The sequence below is a fragment of the Microcaecilia unicolor genome, chromosome 14 (assembly GCF_901765095.1).
Source record: "Microcaecilia unicolor chromosome 14, aMicUni1.1, whole genome shotgun sequence".
In the NCBI taxonomy this organism is placed as follows: Eukaryota; Metazoa; Chordata; class Amphibia; order Gymnophiona; family Siphonopidae; genus Microcaecilia; species Microcaecilia unicolor.
The window spans coordinates 18,898,614-18,923,501 of NC_044044.1; the positions used below are offsets into that span (position 1 = coordinate 18,898,614).

Genomic DNA, 24,888 nt, shown 5'->3' on the forward strand with positions numbered 1-24,888 from the left:
AGGGGGGTGATGCCAATAGAGCCTCTGGAGGTGACTGAGATGGGTAAGAGATATTTAATTGGGCAATGCCATTGAAGTCTCTGAATGTGGATAATGTGGTGAAGAGATATTTAGAGGGGTGATGCCATTGGATTCTATGGTGGTAAATGAGTTGGGGAAGAGGGATTTAAGAAGGTTGATGCCATTGTAATCAGTGGAGGTGAATGAGACACATGAGAAAAAATTACTATAGGCAAATATCCAAAATAAGACATTCCAGGGAAATTAAAACAAGCTACTTAGCACACAAGCCAAAGAAGGAAAACCAAAGGCAAACCTAGCTGGAGAAAAAAAAACTATATAAAGAAAATAAAACAAAAGATAAAGGGAAACCTAATATCCAACATCATTAGACTGCCAAATTCAAACCGTTAACATTCATCTATCTTAACCCTCAGAACCACTGGGACACTCCAACCTTTAAGCATCTGAAAGAAAACATAGTTGAGCAGGTTCAAAAAATAAAGCGTGTACAGTAGCAAATCATACATCATAAGATGTATACAATATAAAACCCTACACAAAAAGTTATAAAAACTACAGAACAATCAAGACAATTGCAAATGAAAAGAATCCAAAACGGAACCTCCAAAAAGTAGCAGCAGAATCAACACAGCACATGGTCCCTATCCTGAGGGAAACTAAAGGTCAGCAAGAGTGTCCCTTGGAGTCTCTTCAGTTTCTGAGTTCTTAGGAACCCTGAAATGTCCAATCTATCAATGGGTATAGGCCCTCCTCCTTCATCATCCTAGTCCCACCAGACCCTCATCTTCTTGCCATGTTGAAATCAGCCAAGGCTCTCATGAATTTTCAAGTTAACCTTTATATATTTCTTAAGTGCATCAGTCGGAGGGAACATACTTACTCGGTAATGCTAAAGACCCTCATTCAGGTGTGTTGTAGCATCTACCATATGTTCCATCTTACAATGGATGCTCAACTTATCCCGAGTAGGACCAAGTTGTGTTGGTTGTAGTTGTAAAATTTGCTGTCCCAAACAGCATGTCCGTCATCTTGGGCCTTGTGGTTCAGATCTCCTAATAATTTTCATTGTAAGAACAGAGGATGATGAGAGAAAGTTTTAACAAAGATAGAGCATCCCAAAAGCTACCCAAGGAAACAAGAGACAGTCTCACCAACAGCGACCTAGATACCAAACAGCTTCTAGCTGCTGCCAATTTATCCAGACGTGCCACAGGAGCCTGAAGCCTACGGGTGGCCTTCACTGAGACCACTGGCAGTGTCACCCCCTGAACAGGGCTCTATGAAGTCACTCTGAAAATGGCTGACGTCCTCAGAACCAGGGTTTGTTGTCCTTTGCTTTCCTTACTGGATAGAGTACCTCTTCCGCTGTAACTGCATCACTCATCAGAAATCATGGCCGCGACTGTGGACCTGGAAGCAGACCACGGGGAGTGGGAATGGCAGTCTTGTTGGCTGAACTCAGCAGAACATCCATGTCTGGCAGTGGAGATGATTCCCACCCCAGTGTCATAACAGACATCAATGATGTTACACCAGGCATTTGGACAAAGAGCTCTAGAATGGATGACAGAGAGGACCCTCCCCCCCCCCCCTTTTATATTTCCTCATACCAAAGCGTACAGTCAGGAAAGAACCTTGCTATACTTCTCAAACCGTGGTGCCATCTTGGTTCTCCTCAGGAAGAGATATTTAATGGGATGATACACTGAATTCTTTTGAGGTGAATGACGTGAGGACGAGATGTTTAAGGGGGTGATGCCATTGGAGTCTCTGGGGGTGAATATTATAGGCAAAGAGATACACAAGGAGGTGATGTCACTGAAAGTTCTGGGGGTGGATGAGGTGGGGAAAGAGATATTAACTGAAGATATGCCAATGAAGTCTCTGGAAGTGAATGATAATGGGGTATAGACATTTCAGGGGGTGATGCCATTTAAGTCTTTGGAGGCCAATGAGGTGGGGGAAGAGATTTTTTTTTTTTAAAGGGGTGCTACCTCTGGAGGTAGATGATGCAGCTATGAGTATGTCTTTTCCTATAAAAAATCCTTTTCTCGTAATGAGGATGAATTTAAGGGAACAAATCTTTCCTCTTCTCTCTGCGCCTTTTCCCACCCTATCTTCCTCCTGTTTGCTTTCAGCTCTCTAGTGAATCTCATACTCCGCTCCCCTCCCCCATCCCGTCTGCTTCTCCTTATCAATTACGTTAGCATTATTATTTTTTTTAACTATATGCAAACGCAGTTGCTAAGAACCCCTCCCCCAGCAGCCACCACCCTGGCCTCTTTTCATGAATCACTCTTCCTATTTCCCATTCCGTCCTTATTCTGAACTATCTATTGTCCAGGTTCCCTTTTCAGCCCAAGCAGCGGGGATGTTTCTTTACATGGCTTTCGTGATGCTGGTTGGGGGGGGGAGTGAATAGGAGGTGGTATTGGGGGGGGGGGGGGCTAGGGGAAAGGGGAGGCTATGGGGAGCATTTATGGGGAGTTGAATTTTTACAAAGGGGACGGGGAGGGGGTCCCAGGAGTAAAAGTTGAAGTCTCATCAGGGATCTGGGAATACTTGTGTTCAATGGGTAGATTTTATGTTAAGTATATAGTGTGTGTGTCCGGGGGGGGGGGGGGGGGGGGGGGGGATATATTAACATTTAACCTAGCCTTTATCCCTGCAAAGAGTTAAGTGCTGATATGCTTTTCAATGAGGGGAGGGAGGAGTTTAGGACAATTGCCCTGTTCCCACAACAAAAAGAAGTCCATCTGAGAAGCAAGGGCCAGATGGTACACCGAAGGCAGGAACCTTTCAGTCCTGCCCTGGCTTCTAACTCCCAGCCCGGAGCACACTACCCACTTCAGATTGATGGGTTCTGGGGAAAAGCTGGACCAGGCACTCCAGAATGCCCTGCCACTGCAGCTCAGCCCACAACGGGGTGGTATGATTGTGTATTTCTATGATATATTTACACACACACACACACACACATTCACGCTCACACACACACACACACACAAATTGCTTGCTCACTCAGATACGCACACACAGACGAATTGCTTATTCACTCAGAGACACAAATACATACACGCACAAATTGCTCATTCACTCACACACACAAATTGCTCACTCAGATACACTCATACAAATGAACTGCTCACTCACTCAGTACACACATATGCATATACAAATTGCTCACTCACTCAGAAATATATACACACACACACATTGCTCACTCACTCAGATATATACACACACACATACACACAAATTGCTCACTCACTCAGATATATACACACACACACACATTGCTCACTCACTCAGATATATACACACACACACATTGCTCACTCAGATATATACACACACACACACACACACACACACACACACACATTGCTCACTCACTCAGATATATACACAAACACACAAATTGCGCACTCAGATATACACACACACACATACACATAAATTGCTCATTCACTCAGGACACCCTCACACACAAATTGCTCATGCACTCAGATACACACACATTGCACACACATACTTATTGAGTAAACACTCATATACACTGTTGAGCGCACATACTGTTGAGCATGCAGACACACACACACTACTCATTCACTCAGAGCCAAATTGACAAATTAAAGAGTAGTAAATCACCTGGACCGGATGGCATACATCCAGGGGAGCTCAAAGAAATCAAGCATGAAATTGCTGATCTGCTATTAGCAATATCTAACCTGCCATTAAAATAGTCCATAGTACCTGAAGATTGGAGGGTGGCCAATGTGATGTTGATTTTTAAAAAGGGCTTCAGTGGTGGTCTGGGAAATTAGAGACCGGTAAGTCTGATATCAGTACCGGGCAAATTATAAAGTATAAAATTATGGAACACTTAGACGAACATGGTTTAATGGGACAGAATCAGCATGGGTTCAGCCAAGGGAAGTCTTGCCTCACTGATTTGCTTCATTACTTTGAAGGTGTGAATAAACATGCGGATAAAGGTGAGCTGGTAGATGTAGTGTATCTAGATTTTCAGAAAGCTTTTGATAAGGTTCCTCATGAGAGACTCCTGAGAAAATTAAAGAGTCATGGGATAGGAGGCAATGTTCTCGTGTGGATTAGGAATTAGTTATTGGACAGAAAACAGAGGGTAGGGTTAAATAGTCATTTCTCTCAATGGAGGAGGGTGAACAGTGGAGTGCCGCAGGGATCTGTACTGGGACCGGTGCTATTTAACATATTTATAAATGATATGGAAATTGGAACAACGAGTGAGGTGATTAAATTTGCAGATGACACAAAACTATTCTAGTTTGTTCAAACACTTGCGGATTGTGAAATATTGCAGGAAGACCTTGGGAAATTGGAAGACTGGGCATCCAAATGGCAGATGAAATTTAATGTGGACAAATGCAAGGTGATGCACATTGGAAAGAATAATCCGAATCATAGGTACCTGATGCTAGGGTCCACCTTGGGGGTCAGCACTCAAGAAAAAGATCTAGGTGTCATCGTAGATAATACGCTGTGTGCAGCGGTGACCTAAAAAGCAAACAGGATAATAGGAATTATTAGGAAAGGGATGGTGAATAAGACCGAAAATACTATAATGCCTCTGTATCAGTTCATGGTGCGACCGCACCTTGAGTATTGCGTTCAGTTCTGGTTGCTGTATCTTAAAAAAGATATAGCGGAATTAAAAAAGGTTCAAAGAAGAGTGACCAAAATGATAAAGGGGATGGAACTCCTCTCGTATGAGGAAAGGCTAAAGAGGTTAGGGCTCTTCGGCTTAGAAAACAGACGGATGAGGGGAGATATGATTGAGGTCTACAAAATCCTGAGTGGTGTAGAATGAGTAGAAGTAAATCGATTTTTCACTCAAGGAAGTTACATGGAAATACTTTTAAAACAAATAAGGAGAAAATAGTTTTGGACTCAAAGAATAGTTAAACTCTAGAACTCTTTGCCGGAGGATGTGGTAACAGCGGTTAGCGTATCTGGGTTTTAAAAAAGGTTTGGACAAGTTCCTGGAGGAAAAGTCCATAGTCTGCTATTGAGACAGACATGGGGAAGCTACTGCTTGCTCTGGGATTGGTAGCATGGAGCGTTGCCACGATTTGGGTTTCTGCCAGGTACTTGTGACCTGGCTTGGCCACTGTTGGAAAACAGGATACTGGGCTATATGGACCATTGGCCTGAACCAGTATGCCTATACTTTAACATAGCCAACCGCAGTGCCCCTGAGCGGGAGGAATACATTGCCAAGGCGAGTACTCACATCAATGGAGCCGCTCGCAAGTGACAGGAATCTCGGGTCCGCACTTAAAGCACGCGCCACTTCCCTCCCCACGTGGACTCTGGTTGGGTGCTGGGTGCTGGCTGGTGCATGCTGGCTGGTGCCCGGACGCCGAAGAGGCCGTCCGAGCCCAGCCCATGGGTTTTAAACCCCCTCTTTTCCCAGCCCCTCTCGGCGGGGAGCACCTACGAGGCGGGGTCCTGACCTCCTCCCCTCGCTTGCTCCCCACTGCTTCGGGTAGGCGCCATGTTAATGTCTGCTCCGTGCACCGGGGGGGGGGGGGGGCACTTCGCCTCGCTTATGTTCTCATGCTCATTCACCCAGACACACAAACATAAATTGCTTATTCACGCAGATACACACACATGCTTAATGAGCACACACTCATGTACACTGTTGAGCACACATACTATTGAGCACACACACACACTCTTTCTCTCTCTCTCTCTCTCTCCCTCTCTCCCCCCCTCCCTCCCTCCTTCCCTCTGCTTGCTTCTGACATAGTGCCAGCAGAGATTTAGCCAGTCTGACATGGGCCCTGATTAGCTTTGACTAATCCCTACTTTGCTTAATTAAGAGCCTCAGCAGGGGGAGCTGCAAAGTGACACATTATCCCAGGTTCTGTCCTTTCCTGTGCTTCCCTCTCATGGCGGGGGTGGAGGAGAGAAGGTCTGTCAATTGCCCCCTTCACTCCAGTGACCAGGAATAGATCTAGAGGTGGGTGATGAGCTGTGTGAAGATCCGCCAGAATACATTCATCCTTCTAGCTGTAGAACCCCTGTGGGATGGGTGTGACTCACCCTCAAGGGTCCAGTCTGCCCTTTAATAACAAATACAGGTAATGCTGGAAGGGCAGCACCCCCCCCCCCCCGGAGACTCTCCAACATTTATTTATTTAGATTTTGCTCACACCTTTTTCAGTAGTAGCTCAAGGTGAGTTACATTCAGGGACTCTGGATATTTCTCTGTCCCAGGAGGGCTCACAATCTAAGTTTGTACCTGAGGCAACGGAGGCCCAAGATCACAAGGAGCAGCAGCGGGATTTCAACCGGCCACCTCTGGATTGCAAGACCACTAGGCCACTCCTCCACTCCGGAATCTTGCTATTCTTTGGGGTTCTACATGGAATGTCGCTACTCTTGGAGATTCTGCATGGAATCTTGTCACTCTTTAAGATTCCAGAATCTTATTTATTTATTTAGATTTTGCTCACACCTTTTTCAGTAGTAGCTCAAGGTGAGTTACATTCAGGGACTCTGGATATTTCTCTGTCCCAGGAGGGCTCACAAGCTAAGATTGTACCTGAGGCAATGGAGGGTTAAGTGACTTGCCCAAGATCACAAGGAGCAGCAGTGGGATTTGAACCTCCCACCTCCGGATTGAAAGACCAGTGCTCTAACCACTAGGCCACTCCTCCACTCCGGAATCTTGCTATTCTTTGGGGTTCTACATGGAATGTCGCTACTCTTGGAGATTCTGCATGGAATCTTGTCACTCTTTAAGATTCCAGAATCTTATTTATTTATTTAGATTTTGCTCACACCTTTTTCAGTAGTAGCTCAAGGTGAGTTACATTCAGGGACTCTGGATATTTCTCTGTCCCTGGAGAGCTCACAATCTAAGTTTGTACCTGAGGCAATGGAGGGCTAAGTGTCTTGCCCAAGATCACAAGGAGCAGCAGTAGGGGGGCACTCATCAGGCACCCATTCTCTACCCAGGGCTTGCTTTGTGGTGTTTTGTCTTGGAGCGGGGTGTGCCCCGGAGGGACCTTGCCAAGCCCTGGGGTTCTTAAATTGTGGGGAAAGTGTCTGTTGCAGAACAATTACGGGTTCCTTCAGCACTCTGTCATCTCCTGCAGAACTACACTGAGCTCAGTTTGTACTCCTTTGCGCTGACAGGAGAACAGCTGTTCCCCTGACAAGTGGCATGTAATGAGTACAACCACAGTAGGATAAGCAGTGTGATGGCACCGTGGGGGTGTCTTCCCTCATCTCTCTTTGCTCTCTCATCCTGCCTCCTTTTTTCATTCTTCAGATGAACACGGTAGATGTACAAGATGAAGGGAAGACGGTGGAGTAGGATCTGACCGCACACAAGACCCTCATAAGCAGATTACTCAGTAACACCTCTGAAGTTTGTCTGCCAAGAGATTATTAGCAGCTCTAGGGAAGATGGACCCGGCTTCTCTTTACTTGCGGTTGACTTTTAAAATGGCTGTGAGACATGACATATTCTGCTCTTCCTGCCCCATGTTGGTTGGGCTCTCTGGCCTGTTCTCTTCAGTAGCGGTGAGGTATTGTTACATCACAAGATCATCGATTTCTTCCTGCTGAGGAAAAAAAAATTAAACATTGGATTCTTCATCCTCAGAAGCAAAGGGGGGGACCTTTCTGACTTACATTTGGGGATAAGTATTGCCACACTGGGACAGACCAAAGGTCCATCAAGGCCAGCAATCCTGTGTCCAACAGTGGCCAATCCAGGTCACAAATACCTGGCAAGATCCCAAAAAAGTTCAATACATTTTATGCTGCTTATCCCAGAAATAAGCAGTGGATTTTCCCCAAGTCAATTTAATAATGGTCTATGGACTTTTCCTTTAGGAAGCCCTCCAGACCTTTTTTTTAAACCCCGCTAAGCTAACCACCTTTACCACAGTCTCTGGCAACGAATTCCAGAGTTTAGTTGCACGTTGAGTAAAGTTGTGGTGGGTTAGTCACTTCTAGAGCAGGCCAGATGATTTACAACCCAAAGTTGTGGAAGTGGATTTAGGCTCTGCCAGTTTTTGCCCTGAGCTCTAGAAGGAACAGAAAGTGGACATTGATTACTAAGCATTAATAATCAAGCCTGTACCTTTTTATTTATTTCATTTCTGTTTTCAAAGTGGTGTACATTCACATACAGTGAACTCCACAGTGGAGGAGTGGCCTAGTGGTTAGGGTGGTGGACTTTGGTCCTGAGGAACTGAGTTCGATTCCCACTTCAGGCAAAGGCAGCTCCTTGTGACTCTGGGCAAGTCACTTAACCCTCCATTGCCCCAGGTACAAATAAGTACCTGTATATAATATGTAAGCCGCATTGAGCCTGCCATGAGTGGGAAAGCACAGGGTACAAATGTAACAAAAAAAGTAAAAAAAAATTTCTAGCCCTGGAGGGCTCATAATCTGATGGGTCGATGCTCAAAACCTAATGCCGTTTCTAGAAGTGGTTAGCACCGGTGTTGGTGAACTCTGAGTCCTCTAGCACAGGGAACAATGTACACACCAAAGATTAGCGTAAAAAGCATACAAATGTAGTCAAATGGATGTTAACGAGGTCATTTCCTATTCCCTCCCGATGCTCAGAGAACAGCACACAAAGCCGCCCTTACCGCTGAAAAAAATAACACCAGCTTGGAGCATGCGTTGGGGTATTTGAAGAGAGGATTTTCCACAATATATTTTTTTTAAGCTATCAGTTTTTATTTAATTTGAAAGCAAAAGGAAACCCGTACAAGTCTCTAAGTGCCAGTAGCGTGAGACTAATGTGTGCGCGAGTAAGAGCAAACCCGAAAGTGAAAGCGTATATCGGCGCCTGTTTTCTGCGCTTAAGTATAAGCTTTCCAGGTGAAAATTTAAATTAAAAAAAAAACTTATATTTAAAGCGCAGAAAAACGGTGTCAATGCCTGCTTTGCTTCCGGGCTTGCCTGGCGCATGCGTTCAAGAGCTGGGCTTATTGCAAAACCAGGCATGTCCCCTCCCGCTTGCTGTCAGTCAATCATTTGTGTTCATATCATTTGTATCTTATTTTGGTTGAGTATTGGGGAGCTTTTTTATCTAGAGCTGCGCCTGTGGTACAGGTCTGGCACTGTTCCAGATAGCGCCGTGTTCAGATCATCGGCCCACGAGTTTGTACTTGAGGGTAAAGTGACTTGTGGAGTTGTGGTGGGATTTGAACTGAGTTCCCCTGCTTCTTTACCCAGTGCTCTAGCCATTAGGCCGCTTTCCTACTTTGTCTTATTCCACCATCATTCGTATCTCTCTCTAAGGTCCATAAGACGCGTTAGTGTTTTTAACACGCTAACAATTAGCTGACATGTTAACCATATAGGTGCCTATAGGGATATTCTAGGCGCTTACACAGTTAACACGCATACATGGTTAACGCGCATTAAAAATGTTAACGCGCCTATATCGCAGCCCTAAATCTCCTTGGCCATTTTTCATTCCCCGCTCTTTGGGCCTGATTTATAAGTGGGGCTTCCCATTGATACAAAGTGAGAAAAAGTTTTCAGATCCAATCTCTCCCTTTCTGGCTTTTTTTTTTTTTTTTTTTATCGATCTCTCTCTCTCTTCGCCTATCCTCTACCCCCAGCCCTCTCTCTTTCTGGAATTGTTTAGTATTTTCCTGGTATACAACAGACCCCTGGCACTTTCTCTCCTGAAGCAAAGACTCCATCCATCATATCAGAGTACCCCTGCTTCCCAGGAGCTGGGCTGATGTATTACAGGCCTTCAAGCCCAGGGGGCACTGGCAGTTTTGAAGGGGGGGGGGGGGGGGGGAGGGTACTTCTTTATCCAATTCCTGTTACCTGGAATAGCTGACTGAGAAATTCCTATGGAAATCTAAGGACGTTCTGATAGTCGTGGACATGGCGTCCACGTACGCTGCCAGTTTAAGAAAAAATGAACCTCTCAAAATTCTTGAGAGGCTTCACTTGTCGCTATCTTTCTCACATCTGTACATCCCACTTTATCTAGATGCCAGGATACTTCATTTGATATTTTAATATCAATAACCCATTCAACAAATTATAAGCAGCTGGAAGTACATATCATCTTTAATTCCAGTTTTTTGGTAGAATACAGTATGCTTCACTTATAAATACGAAATGAAAGCATCTGAAAAAAACAAGAAAGCATCTGACTAATGAAAATATGGAAACCTGTGGAGGACCATTTTACAAATAACTCTAATTTTAATCCTTGAGATTCCATTAGTGTACGATCTTTTCTTCTTGTTGGACTGATTTGGGCTTCATTTATTTACTGTATATATTTTTTAAAATAAGTATTGTTTTTGTTCTCAAAGTTTTTTGTTAAATCTTTGAACAGTGTACTCTGATTCATAATGTACCATTTAGACAATGTTTTTTTCCCCTTTGTTTGTCAATTATATAAAATAAATACAATTTCTGAACTAAAGAAAAATTCCTGGTGTTCAAGAACATGACAGCAGCAAAATTTTGGTGCTGAAATAGTTGCTCTCTACTCCTGCTGAGAACCCGTCTGCAAGAGAGAGACTCCAGTGCGGATTTTCAGACTCTCCTTACTGATATCTTAGATGGATATTAAGGCTGCCAACTGGATCCACATTTGCAGGACAGGGTTGATGCAGTCCTGGGATTACCCTGTTGCATGCAGGGAATTGTAGTTTTGATTTCCCCATTGCATTGTCTAGGGAAAGGGAATGGGACTTGATATACTACCTTTCTATGGTTTTTGCAACTACATTCAAAGTGGTTTCCATAGTATATACAGGTACTTGGGGCAATGGAGGGTTAAGTGACTTGCCCAGAGACACAAGGAATTGCAGTGGGAACGGAACCCGGTTCCCTAGGATCGAAGTCCACTGCACTAACCACTAGGCTAGTCCTCCAATTCAAGCAAGACTAACCTTTTCAATATCATTTGGGTCTCTAGCAGCGTGGCTGTTTTCTCCTTCCCTTTCCCTTCCCTCACGTACTTTGGTCTTTATCGGTTGTGCTCCAGTCCAGGTTTTCTGTCTCGCATTGCATTCCCAAACAAGCCTGTTGTGCAGCTTTGCAGTTCTAAATGCAAAGTCTTCCCTATGCAAATTTGCTATATCCTCCAGTACCACCCTCAAAATATCTTCCCCCTGCTTCCTACACTCAAAGGCCATTTTTGTTAAAGACTGCTAACTGGATCCAAATTCAGAGCCGGTGTTGGGAGGTGGGGCTGGTGGTTGGGAGGCGGGGATAGTGCTGGGCAGACTTATACGGTCTGTGCCAGAGCCGGTGGTTGGGAGGCGGGACTGGTGGTTGGGAGGCAGGGATAGTGCCAGAGCCGGTGGTGGGAGGGAGGCGGGGATAGTGCTGGGCAGACTTATACAGGCTGTGCCAGAGCCAGTGCTGGGAGGCGGGGCTGGTGGTTGGGAGGCGGGGATAGTGCTGGGCAGACTTATACGGTCTGTGCCAGAGCCGGTGGTGGGAGGCGGGGCTGGTGGTTGGGAGGCGGGGATAGTGCTGGGCAGAGTTATACGGTCTGTTCCCTGACAATGGCAGATACAAATCAAGGTAAGGTATACACAAAAAGTAGCACATATGAGTTTATCTTGTTGGGCAGACTGGATGGACCATGCGGGTCTTTTTCTGCCGTCATCTACTATGTTACTATGATCCAGTCCTGGGTTTACCCCAGTTCATGCTGGGACTGGTAGTATTTTGCAATGGTGAAAAATCAGAACTACAAGTTCCAGCATTAAACGGGGTAAACCCAGGCCTAGATGAACCCTGTCCTGCAGTGAAGTTTAGATCATTTTGTTTACGGTTGAGATAGACCTAATCTCCAGGTAGAGTTCACAACGTTCTTCATAAGATCAGCTGGACTCCTGATGCAGGCGAGTCCCGGCATTGAATATTTAGAAACCTTCAGCCTAATTTTTTTTTGTCATCTCCACTGTGGTTCGCATACGCGCAGCTGCTCAGTTACAGAATCGCCCTTCGTATGACCTAAAGCTTCCAAGAGGGAGATTTTAGGCCAGTCCTGGATTTCTGGCAAACCTATCCTGGTGCATTATGGGATCTGCAGCACAAATTTCAATGGGTAAAATCAGTGACTACAAATCCCACACTGCACTGGGGTGGGCTGTTCAAACAGTCTCCGTCCTGGAATTTGACAGCTCTGTGTATCCCAGTGCTGAGAACAGGAGTTTTCCTCAGATGTCACAGCCCTAAGCAGGTTAAATTGTCCCCCATTGCTTGTATAGCCAGTTATCTGAGCATTGTTTTGGTGAGGTATCCTACCCTGATGCCTGGGGGTTTGTGTGTGTGTGGGGAGGAGGGAGAGGACAGCTGAATGTAACAGAACCAATGAAGATTGCAATGCCCTGAGGTTAGAAGTTAAAAACAAACAAACCCAGAGCTGTCTAATATCAAGGCCTGTTAACTTTGCAGGTGGAGGAAGGTGGTGGACAGGATTTAAAGGGGAGTGCTGGGCTGTGTTTGTTTGTTTTTTAACAGTGAATGTAGTGATAAGGAAAGGAGGTGGATTGATGATTCTGAAACTGAAGTCTCCATTAATTGGAGAACAGACATGGCACAGACAAAAGCAGTGAAAGCTTCACACGAACATACACGCTAGTAAGCCAGATAGCAACAACAGATGCTTTGCATAGGCAGTGGTCTAGGGCAGCAGGACAGCAGCATCTCCTCTCCCCTTCAATACACCCCTACCCCTCTCGTGTCCAGCATCCCTTCCTTCCCTGCCCCCCACTGCTATCCTACCTTTTCCTGGACCCAGGCTGAAGTTGAAAGCAGCCTCAGTACCCTTGTGGGACCTTTAAATACAGGCCTATGCTGAAGCGCTGCTGTTTGACTCCTGACCTCCCCAGACAGGAACTCCTGCACCGGTGCTGAGTCTCCTTCAACTTCTGCCTGGGTCTGGGAAAAAGTAGAGCAGGGAAATGGGGAAAGATGCTGGACACAAGATGGCAGAGGAGATGCTGAATAAGGGGGTATGGAGTGAAAATGGGGTTGCTGGCCATCTGGGGAGGGAAGAAAGGAGAAGGGGGCATGCTGGCCACCAAGGAAGGAAGGTAGGGAGAGGAAGGATGGATGCTGGTCACCTAGGGAGGGAGAATAGGGAGGAGAAGGGGGATGCTGGCCACCTAGGAGGGAGAGTAGGAAGAGGAAGGGGGGACACTGGCCACCTAAGTGGGGAGGGTAGATTAGAGAAAGGATGATGCTGGCCACTGAGGGGGGAGAGGAGGAAGGGGAGATGCTGACCACCTTGGTGGGGGAGGGTAGAGAGAAGAAGAAGGATTGTTGACCACCAAGGAAAGAGGTTAAAGAGTGGAAGGGTGATGCTGGCCACCTGGAGGAGGAAAGTAGGGAGGCGAGAGGAGATGTTGGTCATATGGGAGATAATAAGGAGGGGAATGGGGGGGATGCTGTCCACCTGGAGGGGGAAGGGAAGAAGAAAGGGATGCAATACAACTGAGGGATTAGTGAAGGGAAGGTTTGATGCTAACTACAGGGAATAAGGGTAGTCAGGGTGCTGGATACCTTTGGACAGGTCCTTTTCATTTCCACACACAAGCAAGCTTCCATCATAGGTCGCTGTAGTAATTGGAAACACTGCACTGATGCTACTTAATGCTATACCTTGAATCTCTCTTCTCGCTTTCTAGATTTCAGGATGAGGGGGGCTACATCATTTACCCCCAGATTGGCGACCGTCTGGACCTGATCTGCCCGAGGTCGCTGCCCCTGGGACCCTTCTCTACAGAGGAGTATGAATACTATAAGCTGTACTTAGTGCAGACGTCAGAGCAAGTGGAGCAGTGTGAGATCCTGCAAACTCCCAACCTTCTCCTGACCTGTGACCGGCCTGAACTTGATATGCGTTTCACCATCAAGTTCCAGGAGTACAGCCCCAATCTCTGGGGCCATGAGTTCAAATCCAACCACGATTATTTCATCATTAGTAAGTCACCTCAAAGTTCTATGCATTCTCTCTCTTTATCCTGTTTCAACTTGTGCAAGGGAACGATAAAAGCTTTACTTGGGGTCTGCGTGGCACTGATGATGTCACTTCCTTGTTGCCATTTTTCTTAAGGGAACAATAACGTTTTGTCAGTCTTTCTTATCAGATGGTTCTGCTGCCTTTAGTCACTGTCCTCAATTCTTTAAGAGTTGCTTTGGAACCATAAGCCTTTGTTTGCAAACCCCCGATGGGGAGGGGGGGGGGTTCTTACCCTGTTTTATAAGCCCCTCCTAATTCACCTGGCCCAGATATTGTAGCATAGTCAACAGACTGGAGTGGGTCACTTTTTCCCCCACATAGCATCAGAAAATAGGCAGCTTGGGGTTTGGGATAGAGGTGGGTTGTTTGGCCCCTCCAACCGAATTGGTGTTTCTCTGCCCCTGCATTGTAACAACAGTCTTTAGCTCGGGGTCACGCAGCAGGACTTTTTAAGAGCCTTGCGGTTGGGAGCCCCAAATCAAGCCACTAAGGGGGTCTTTTAATAAGGCACGCTAGCTTGCGCTAAACGCTAGAGGCACCAATATTTTCCTACTAGTAAAAAAGGCCCGTTTCTGACACAAATGAAACTGGCGCTAGCAAGGTTTTCCTCAGAATGTGTATGTTTGAGAGAAAGTGTGTGTGAGAGATGGAGTGTGTGTGTCAGAGAGAGAATGAGAGAGAGACAGAGACAGCGTGTGTGTGTGAGAGAGAGTGTGTGAGAGACAGTGTCTGTGTGTGTGTGACAGAGAGATAGAGTGTGATAGACAGGGAGTGTGTCAGAGAGAGTGTATGTGAGAGACAGTGAGTGAGTGTGAGCCTCCACCCCCCTCTCGCAGGGCCCACCCCCACCTCTCTGGTCTCAGAACCCCGTCCCCACCTCCCTCTCCCCTGCCCCGCCTCCAGCCATCCATGTCCAGCGACCCTCCTCTCCCCCTGCTCCCCCTGCAGCTACCCATGTCCAGCGACCCCCCCCCCCGGAGCATCAAACCCCCTCACCACCCAAAGCTGCCAGTGGTAACGCTGTCTGGCCACTGCTGCTTCTCCTGTTGAGCAGCAGCAGCCGCTACAAAAAGAAACGAAGCGATAAATGTTTTTAAACCCAGCCCAAATCATTTGCAAATGCCCGAGTCTTACAACGCAGTCTCTGCAGTCGCTCCTCCTCTCACGTCACTGCGCTCCTCCGGGGTCTTACTCCAGGGGCAGTGACGTGGAGGCGAAAGGAGGAGCGGCTGCAGAGACTGCGATGTAAGACTCGGACATTTGCGAATGATTTGGGCTGGGTTTAAAAACATTTTTCGCTTGTTTTCTTTTTGTAGTGGCCGCTGCTGCTCAACAGGAGAAGCAGCAGCGTCTGGACAGCGTTACCACTGGCATCTGCAGGTGGCGATGGGGTTTGATGTGCTGGGGGGGGGGTGTTTGTTTGATGTGCTGGAGGGGGGGGGGTGTTTGTTTGATGTGCCGGAGGGGGGGATTGGGTGATGTGCCGAGGGGGGGGGGGGGTTCTATGGTGCCGTGCTTGTAGTTTTTTGATGCGCGGCTCCCTGCCACTTGCTCCGAAGTGGCAGGGAGTGGCGTACTGACAGCTGATTCCCAGGCAGGAGTAGGGAAACACTCCTCCCCCTGCCTGGGAATCAGCTGTTAGTGATGTCATCCTGGCTACGGAGCCTAGCTCAGCAACTCCAGGAGCCACGGACACAGGCAGTCCCACATTAGAACGTTGGTGGTGAGAATTATTATATAGGATGGGCGTCTGTAGCATTTAGCGTGCGTTAAAAACGCTAGCGCGCCTTAGTAAAAGGCTCCCTAAGCATCACTGTGGTTCAACAACTATAATCTCTGCAGCATTCCCCAGCCCCAAATGGTTCAGGAAGCAGATCTGACCTTAGGAACGGGTCCCAGGTCCTTCACAAAGCTGCACACCGTGCATCAGGCTTGAAAACTGGCCCGACGGTATTGATCCAGTCCTGGGTTTACCCAACTACATGCAGGGACTTGTAGTTTCCCCCGAGATCCCAATTGAATTCCCCATGAAAGGCAAGACTACAAGTCCCTGCATGCAGTAGGCTAAACCCAGGACTGGATCAACCCTGTTAGGCGAATATGGAGCCGGTTGGCCACCTTAGCTGTTACTGATTCCGCTCCCCTCCCATTTCTGTTTTTTTTTTAAGAATTTTAAGAGAGAAGGAGAGCTTTTGCAGTGTTCAAGGAATCACAGTCCCATCTCATTCTGATGGTACCGTTTGCCTCCCTCCATGTCCGTTTTTCCAAAAGGAAAATAGAGGTTAAATGCAAAATATGAAACTCGAAGAAACACTTAGTTCCTGCTTGGCTCCTATTCATCAAGTCGGTAAACTTGCACCTCTTTGTTTTCCTTTAGGAGGAGCGTTGTGGCCGCAATTTGAATTTGGGGGCAGGAGGAGGTGTGTCCTCTTTTAAGTTCACGATACTTTATTATTTTTGAAAACATTAAAAAAATATTTACAAAGCCAAACAATAATGGAACAGAAACTTTCTGCGTTAATATAAACCGTAAACAGTACAGCGAGATGATGAGGGGATATATCAAACAAAATGGTACCTGTATAGAACAGGGGCGTAGCCAGACACCCAATTTTGGGTGGGCCTGGACCCAAGATGGGTGGGCAGAAGAACCCCACCCTATCCCATAGGCGATTTGGTCTCTCCTCTCGCCTGCATGCCATATGGTCTCTCAAATATCCCCCCTCTGCTGCACACATTTTAAATTTCAGATTTTCAGTGAGGAGCAACTAATACACACTACTCATGTAGGCACCACATCCTTCCCACTGATGCAGCTTCCTGTTTCCGCATAGGCGGGAATACGTCAGAGGGAAGGCTGTGGGGCCGGTGTAAGCAGTATGTATCAGTCGCTGCTTCCTGCAGGCGAAGATCTGCTATTTATAAGGTATGCAGGAGGGACAGTTGTTGGGAGTTTTCAGCTTGGGAATCTCTGCCGGCCACATCATAGGTGTGCTGCTATTGGTGGGCCTGAGCTCAAAGTGGGTGGGCCTGGGCCCACCCAAGCCCACCCTTGGCTACGCCACTGCTATGGAATAACATAAGAAAAGTTTGACGTGATCCTATAAAAAGTAGAGTTGCCTATGGATTGTCAAGATATATTTTGAAAGGAGGTAATTGGTAACCACATTTTTATCAACAGATTTGTATCTGTTAGCACATTCGGCAGCTCAGCATTCAAATCCATGAATCATGAGGATAGTGATAACCACCAAAAGGTGATATTTAACAAAAATGTATTTTTACAATTTGAAAAAACAAATCATTTATATGATAATGACTAACACTATCTAGTAAGCGAGGTTGTGGAACAGGTGTTTCTGGCAATCTGTGGGTTGGGACTCTTGGTTTTCCAGAGCCTGGGGTAGAAATGCCGCAGACGAAGGAATTTACACCCTGAGACTTGCCCTTTCCTCAGGCTGGAATTCGTGTTTGTAGTGTTAGGGGAGAACTGCCCTTTCCTCAGGCTGGAATCACTGTATGTCATATAAAGGTTATCTGTCCCTTCCCTTTGCTTTGAACGCCTGCCTGCGTTTTGGTCAGTCTGTAAAGGAGAAATGTCCATCTGCCCAGCCAGCATTTCTGTGTGTGTTACAGGAGATGTGCTGTCTCCTCTGGAGAACAGATAACTCAGATGAATGGCTCTGCCTAGGAGTTTTTCACCCCTAAACCACCAGTTCAGATCCCAGCTAAGCTAAGTTGGCCTACCTAGCAGTGGCCTAGCCACAGGTGGGCCTGGGTGGGCCAGGGCCCACCCACTTAGGGCTCAGGCCCACCCAACAGTAGCACACGTTTAGCGGTAGCTGGTGGGGATCCCAAGCTCCGCCTGCTGAAGACTTCCCTCTGATGGTAATGAAAACGCTACTCTCCACGATACCGGGACCTGCGCATGCTCAGTTTTTAGCGCATGCCTGCTGCAGACTGCCAAGGTGGAGAGAAGCATTTTTGCATTTTCCCGCCAGCTGAGATATTTTTTTTGGTAGGGGGAGTGGGGGGGGGGGAACACTTGGTGCCCACCCACTCCTTGCCTTGGCCCACCCAAAATCTGCTGTCTGGCTACACCCCTGCTACCTAGCATGAGATGGTGGTATTAGTCCAGTTCCAGGGGCCCCAGCGAAAATGGTCACATTACTGCTCTCGGTGCTTTTGTTTTGTCAAGCAGAAACCAGTGCCAGGACACACGGGCAAAAGCCATCCTGAAGGGATGAAGTGACCGCTAAGGGACTCGCCCCCACAAAAGCCACATCTCGTGCAACCAGCCACAGAGTCTATGCAGGGTTGTAGTCAGACAACCAAATTTTGGGTGGGCTTGAGCCCAAAGTGGGTGGCTAGGAACCCCTCCCCCCTATCCGGCATCCTCCACCCCCCACCCCCCGTCAATCATGGGGGGGGGGGTCTCTTAACTGCATTCCCCCAATCTCCTGCTACCTTTTAAATCCTTCTCTTCTTTGTTGGCAGTAAGCAGCGACTCATACCCGCTTCTTATGCCAGCCCCGAGCGTTCCCTCTGATGCAATTTCCTGGTCCTGCAAACAGGAAGTTATGTCAGAAGGAAGGCTCTGGGCCCGAGCGAACAGTGGGTATGATTCTCTGCTCACTGCGGGTGAAGAAGAGAAGTATTTAAAAGGTAGCAGGGACTTGGGGGAATGCAGTTAAGAGACCCCCAGATTGCCGAGGGAAGGAAGAGATGCTGGGGGTCTGGCTGGCAGGGCTTGGGGATCCCGCCAGCTACATCGCTGCTGGGTGGGACTAACTTCAAAGTGGAGGGGTTTATGCTCACCCAGGCCTACCCGTGGCTACACCACTGAGTCTATGAAAAGGCCACAATGCAGATATTGTACCAGACCTTAGAAAACACTGCTTTTGGGAGAAAAGAACAAGCCGGACTGCTCAAAGTACCTCTCCTTGGCCACACTTGCAAATCATTTATCTATTTATTACATTTGTAGCCCACATTTTCCCACCTATTTGCAGGCTCAATGTGGCTTACATAATACTGTAAAGGTGTTCACCAGTCGGTTGATAACAAATACAAGGTTGTATTGTGGTCGAATGAGGTAGGTGTGTGTCAGGCAGCATGAAGGTCGAAGGGAATGAAGATTGTATATCGTCCAGTGCGATCATTGGTTGTGCTGCGTTGCTGGGTGTGGGAATTTACGTTAGATAGAGCTTTGCCAAATACAGAATAACGATCACATATTAGAAATAGAAAGGTGCAGACAAATACTGAACTGGAAACCCAAAGATGCTGGACTTGGTGTGCATTTGAGGTGTGCACAGCTGGGCCTCATGCACTAATAATTGGAAATCAGGGGTCAGTTTTAACAGGCAATGGAAAAGATGCCGGTACTCGGTGCCCCATGACAAAAACCACTGCTCCTCCCATCAAATTCCTACAGGTACACAAATTCTGCTGTACCACCGGTCACTACCTTGTGACCAGGACACCGAAAAAGATCAGGTTGGAATACATCCAGCCCCTGGAAAGCTAAATGGCACTTAACTGACTATCCAGCAAGATTCAGCGAGAGATCGCTGGTTATCTCCCGCTGAATATTGCCAGCTGGCAATTATTGGATAACTGGTTATACCGTGTGATGTAACTGGCTATCCACTAATATTCATCGCATCACCGGCTAAGTTTGGCAGCCAAATTAGGCCACCAAAATAACAGGCCTGTCTTTGGCTGGTTTAAACAACTGGCCAAACACTGCAAATGGCCCGGCATTGAATCTCCAGGCTCGGCGCCAACCACGGGAGGCAGCCTGGCTAATTCTCGCGGTCTGAATATCGGCCTCGGTGTGGTCAAAGGAGACCCATCCTTTCCTCGGTTTAGTTTGGTTAGCATTTGCTACATCCGCCTTTGCCAACTTAGCAGATCAAAGATAAAGAGCCAGCTAGACAAGGTAAGGTCAGAGATAGGGTCGGGACTTAAGCAGGGGGAAACGGATGGGGGATGGGAAAAGAGGGGGGGGGGGAGGTAAGGTACTCCTGAAAAGAGATGGTCCAAAGAAAAAGAGTAGACCGGCTAGATGGTACCAAAAGCTGACTCAAAAAAGCTAAGGGCCTCTTTTACAAAGCTGAGCTACCGATTCCTACTTAAGTACATAAGTAATGCCATACTGGGAAAAGACCAAAGGCCCATTGAGCCCAGCATCCCGTCCCTGACAGCGGCCAATCCAAGTCAAGGGCTCCAGGCAAGCTACCGAAACGTACAAACATTTTATACATGTTATTCCCGAAATTGTGGATTTTTCCCCAAGTCCATTTAGTAGCGGTCTATGGACTTGTCCTTTAGGAAACTATCCAACCCCTTTTTAAACAATGCCAAGCTAACCGCCTTCACTACATTCTGTGGCAACGAATTCCAGAGTTTAATTACGCGTTGGGTGAAGAAAAATTTTCTCCTATTTGTTTTAAATTTACTACACTATAGTTTCATCGCATGCCCCCTAGTCCTAGTATTTTTGGAAAGTGTGAACAGACGCTTCACATCCACCTGTTCCACTCCACTCATTATTTTATAGACCTCTATCATGTCTCCCCTCAGCCGTCTCTTCTCCAAGCTAAAAAAAAAAGCCCTGCCTCCTCAGTCTTTCTTCATAGGGAAGTTGTCCCATCCCCGCTATCGTTTTCGTCGCCCTTCGCTGCACCTTTTCCAATTCTACTATATCTTTCTTGAGAGGCGGCGACCAGAATTGAACACACTACTCAAGGTGCGGTAAAAGAGAGGAAGGCCATTCAAGTCCTACGGGCTTCATCTCCTTTGCCACGCGGAAATCGATAGCGTGGCTTTGTAAAAGAAGCCCTAAGTATTGAAGGCTGCTTAAAATGTTTAGTAAGAAAATTCACCTCCAATTTCTTTTGGAAGAAAGTTCCAGTTGAAGGTGGCAGTGGAAAAGAAAGACGCAGTGGTGTGTTGATTTTGTTCCTGGGAGAACCAAACAGTGGTCATTAACTAAACTTAAAGTGCGAGCAGTGGAATAGGGAATTGTAAGAGTCGAAAGATAACTTGGAAGACCTAGATGAAAGGCCCTAAAAGTGAGTGTCAGAAGCTTGAACAAGATTCTTTGCTCGACAGGAAGCCAATGGTGACTTTTTTTTTTAACAGAGGTGAAGTGCGCTTGAAATGACATGCGTGGCAGAGAAGACGAATGGCCGTGTTTTGCAGAGATTGAAGCTTTTTCAAGTGATAGCGAGGACAGCCCTCACTTTGACCGTTTTCTCTCTATAACTGCTTGAGTAATCGACTGCTAACCTTGTTATTATTATATCTCTGTACCACCAAATGTACTTCTGTTCCTTGAAATGGTGAAGCCATTACAGGTTTTTGTAAGCCACATTGAGCCTGCAAATAGGTGGGAAAATGTGGGGTACAAATGCAACAAACAAATAGTGACCTTTCCCCAGGTTTGGAATTACAATGTTAAAGGAAATCCGTCCTTTCCCCAGGCTGGAATCAGTGTGTAGATATATATACTGTTAAACAGGGGCAGCCTGACCATTAGGCCGCCTGAGGCCCCCCCTTCAGGAGCGGCATCTCCCCAGCGTTACCCGGCAGCGGCGGAATCTGCCTGGTGTTATCTGGCAGCGGCAGCGATTCCCATAAGCTGCCCTGCCGCAAGCACCTGCCTCTTCCCTTTACTGCGGCCCGCCTCTCTGATGTAACTTCCTGTTTTGTCAGAGGCTCAGGCAGCCGCAAGAGGCAGGTGCTGGTGGCAGAGCAGCGTTTGGGAATCGCTGCTGCCGGGTAATGCTGCAAAGGGGAGATGCTGGGTGCCGGCGGCAGGTTGGAAGGGGGTAGCATCCTGGCCAGGGGAGGGGCATCCTAGCTCCGCCTCAGGCAGCATCTTGCGGGGGCCAGCCCTGGTGTTATGTTTAAATCTGTTTTATTAAAGTAACAGTACATGAAACCAATGAAACCACATCTCAAAACAATCGTATAATCGTGCCATGCAGTATTTTATAAAGTCCTCAATGGTCTAACTGAAAACCTCGACAAGAGGCTTTGAAATCTCCTGGTGTTAAAGGAGACCTGTCTTTTCTTCAGATCGGAATCGGTGTACGTAGTTTACAGTATATATTACTTATTGGGATTTGCTATACCGCTTAACACTAAATTGCAGATCACAGCGGTGTAGAAACTCAAAAAGCACAGAAAAGGAAAAAAATTATAATGTATTGACAGGAAAGAAATTCACACACACACACATTATGCTAAAGAGTAAAGATAAGATAGAGTAGAAGAAGGGAAATAGTGCAAAGCCTGGGGGGAGGGGGGTAAAGAACTAGAGAAAATGGATAATAGTGTATAGGACAGTGTGTATCTATAGTGTTAAAGGAGACCTGTCCTTTCCCCAGGCTGGAATCAGTGCGTGTGTGTATAATGTATAAAGGAGACCTGTCCCTTTCTCAGGCTGGAATCAGTATGTTTATATATAGTGACGTGGAGGGGCATAATCGAACGGGGCGCCCAAGTTTTCCTGAGGGCGTCCTCGCAGGACGTCCCCGCGAAGGGGCAGGGAAACCCGTATTATCGAAACAAGGTGGGCAGCCCTCTTTCGTTTCGATAATACGGTCGGGGACGCCCAAAACTCCACATTTAGGTCCAGCTTCTCCTACATAAGCACGCAACTATGGAATGCACTACCTAACGTCATGAAGACCGTGCACGACCTAACAAACTTCCGGAAATCGTTAAAAACCAACTTGTTCGAAAAGGCATACCATAACGATCCAACCTAAACACCTGAACCCTACAACACAACAAAACTTGTACCAGATCTGGGCAAAACTTTAACTCTCCCCCCTTGACAACCTACTTTACTCTGTCACTTATGTAACTTTAACGCAATACCACTCTGTATTTCTCAAACCGGAATTGGCGATCGCCAACACGGTACTATGTAAGCCACATTGAGCCTGCAAAAAGGTGGGAAAATGTGGGATACAAATGCAACAAATACATAAAAATAGAGATGCTCGTCCCCAATTTCTGCCTCGCCTCGCCCCATGCTTGGAACAAACTCCCTGAGCCCATACGCCAGGCCCCCTCCCTGCCCATCTTCAAATCATTGCTCAAAGCCCACCTCTTCAATGTCGCCTTCGGCACCTAACCACTACTCAGGAAATCTAGACTACCCCAACTTGACATTTCGTCTTTTAGATTGTAAGCTCCTTTGAGCAGGGACTGTCCTTCTTTGTTAATTTGTACAGCGCTGCGTAACCCTAGTAGCGCTCTAGAAATATTAAGTAGTAGTAGTAGCAGCAATTTTCGGCGATAATGGAACCCGAGGACGCACATCTCAGAAACGACCAAATCCAAGCCCTTTGGTCATGGGAGGAGCTAGCATTCGTAGTGCACTGGTCCCCCTCACATGCCAGGACACCAACCAGGCACCCTAGGGGGCACTGCAGTGGACTTTAGAAAAAGCTCCCAGGTGCATAGCACCCTTACCTTGGGTGCTGAACCCCACAAACCCCCCCTAAAACCCACTCCCCACAACTGTACACCACTACCATAGCACTTAGGGATGAAGGGGGGGCACCTAGATGTGGGTATAGTTGGTTTCTGGTGTGTTTTGGAGGGCTCACATTTATCACCACAAGTTTAACAGGTTGGGGGGGGGGATGGGCCTGGGTCCACCTGCCTGAAATGCACTGCAGTACCCACTAAAACTGCTCCAGGGACCTGCATACTGCTGTCATGGAGCTGGGTATGATATTTGAGGCTGGCATAGAGGCTGGAAAAATATTTTAACATTTTTTTTTAGAGTGGGAGGGGGTTAGTGACCACTGGGGGAGTAGGGGGAGGTCACTCCCGATTCCCTCCGGTGGTCATCTGGTCATTTAGGGCACATTTTTGTGGCTTGGTCATAAAAAAAAAAAGGACCAAGTAAAGTCGGCCAAGTGTTCGTCAGGGACGCCCTTCTTTTTTCCATTATCGGCCAAGGACGCCTTCGCTATGCTTCCGACACGCCCCCGGGAACTCTGGTCGTCCCCGCGATGGAAAGCAGTTGAGGGCACCCAAAATCGGCTTTCGATTATGCCGATTTGGGCAACCCTGGGAGAAGGATGCCCATCTCCCGTTTTGTGCCGAAAGATGGGCGCCCTTCTCTTTTGAAAATGAGCCCAGTAGTAGGTGACGGCAAAAAAAGACCTGTACGGTCCATCCAGTCTGCCCAACAAGGAAAATTCGTATGCGCTACTTTATATGTATACCTGACCTTGATTTGTATCTACCATTTTCAGGGCACAGACCGTAGTCTGCCCAGTACTAGCCCCGCCTCCCAACCACCGGTGCTGCCACCCAATCTCCGCTAAGCTTCTGAGGATCCATTCCTTCTGAACAGGATTCCTTTATGTTTATCCCACGCATTTTTGAATTCCGTTACCGTGTTCATCTCTCTCTCTCTCTCTCCCCCCCCCCCCCCCCCCCCCCCCCCCCCCCCCCCCCCCCCCCACGGTCAGCGCCGAGCCACTTCCAGTGACCGGTATTCAATATCTGGTTTATTTTTGGCTAGTTCCAACATAACCAGCCAAGTCAATATTCAGCACTGGCCAGTTAAAGTTGAAACCTGCCAAATCTAGGCCTGTCATTTGGCCACCACTCTTAGCTGGCGAAGCGCTGAGTATTCGCAGATAGCCGGTTAAGCACTATTTAACCATCTAGGAGCCGTTCCTGGCCAGTGAAAGAGCACTGGCTTTTGGGCGGATAGTGTTAAAGGAGACCGAAATTTTCTTGGGCTGGGCAGCCTGCAGCAGGGCAGGCTGGCAAAGATGTATGAT

General features: G+C 47.2%; 1 protein-coding gene across 2 annotated transcripts in view; it reads left to right on the forward strand.

The window, feature by feature from the left end:
* Positions 1 to 24,888, forward strand: part of EFNB3 (ephrin B3) — a 142,700-nt gene that overhangs the window by 66,588 nt on the left and 51,224 nt on the right. For both annotated transcript variants that reach the window (XM_030187343.1, XM_030187344.1), the window contains exon 2: positions 13,728 to 14,023. In XM_030187343.1, the coding sequence (XP_030043203.1) occupies positions 13,728 to 14,023 (296 nt within the window). The remainder of the gene's footprint in view (positions 1 to 13,727; positions 14,024 to 24,888) is intronic.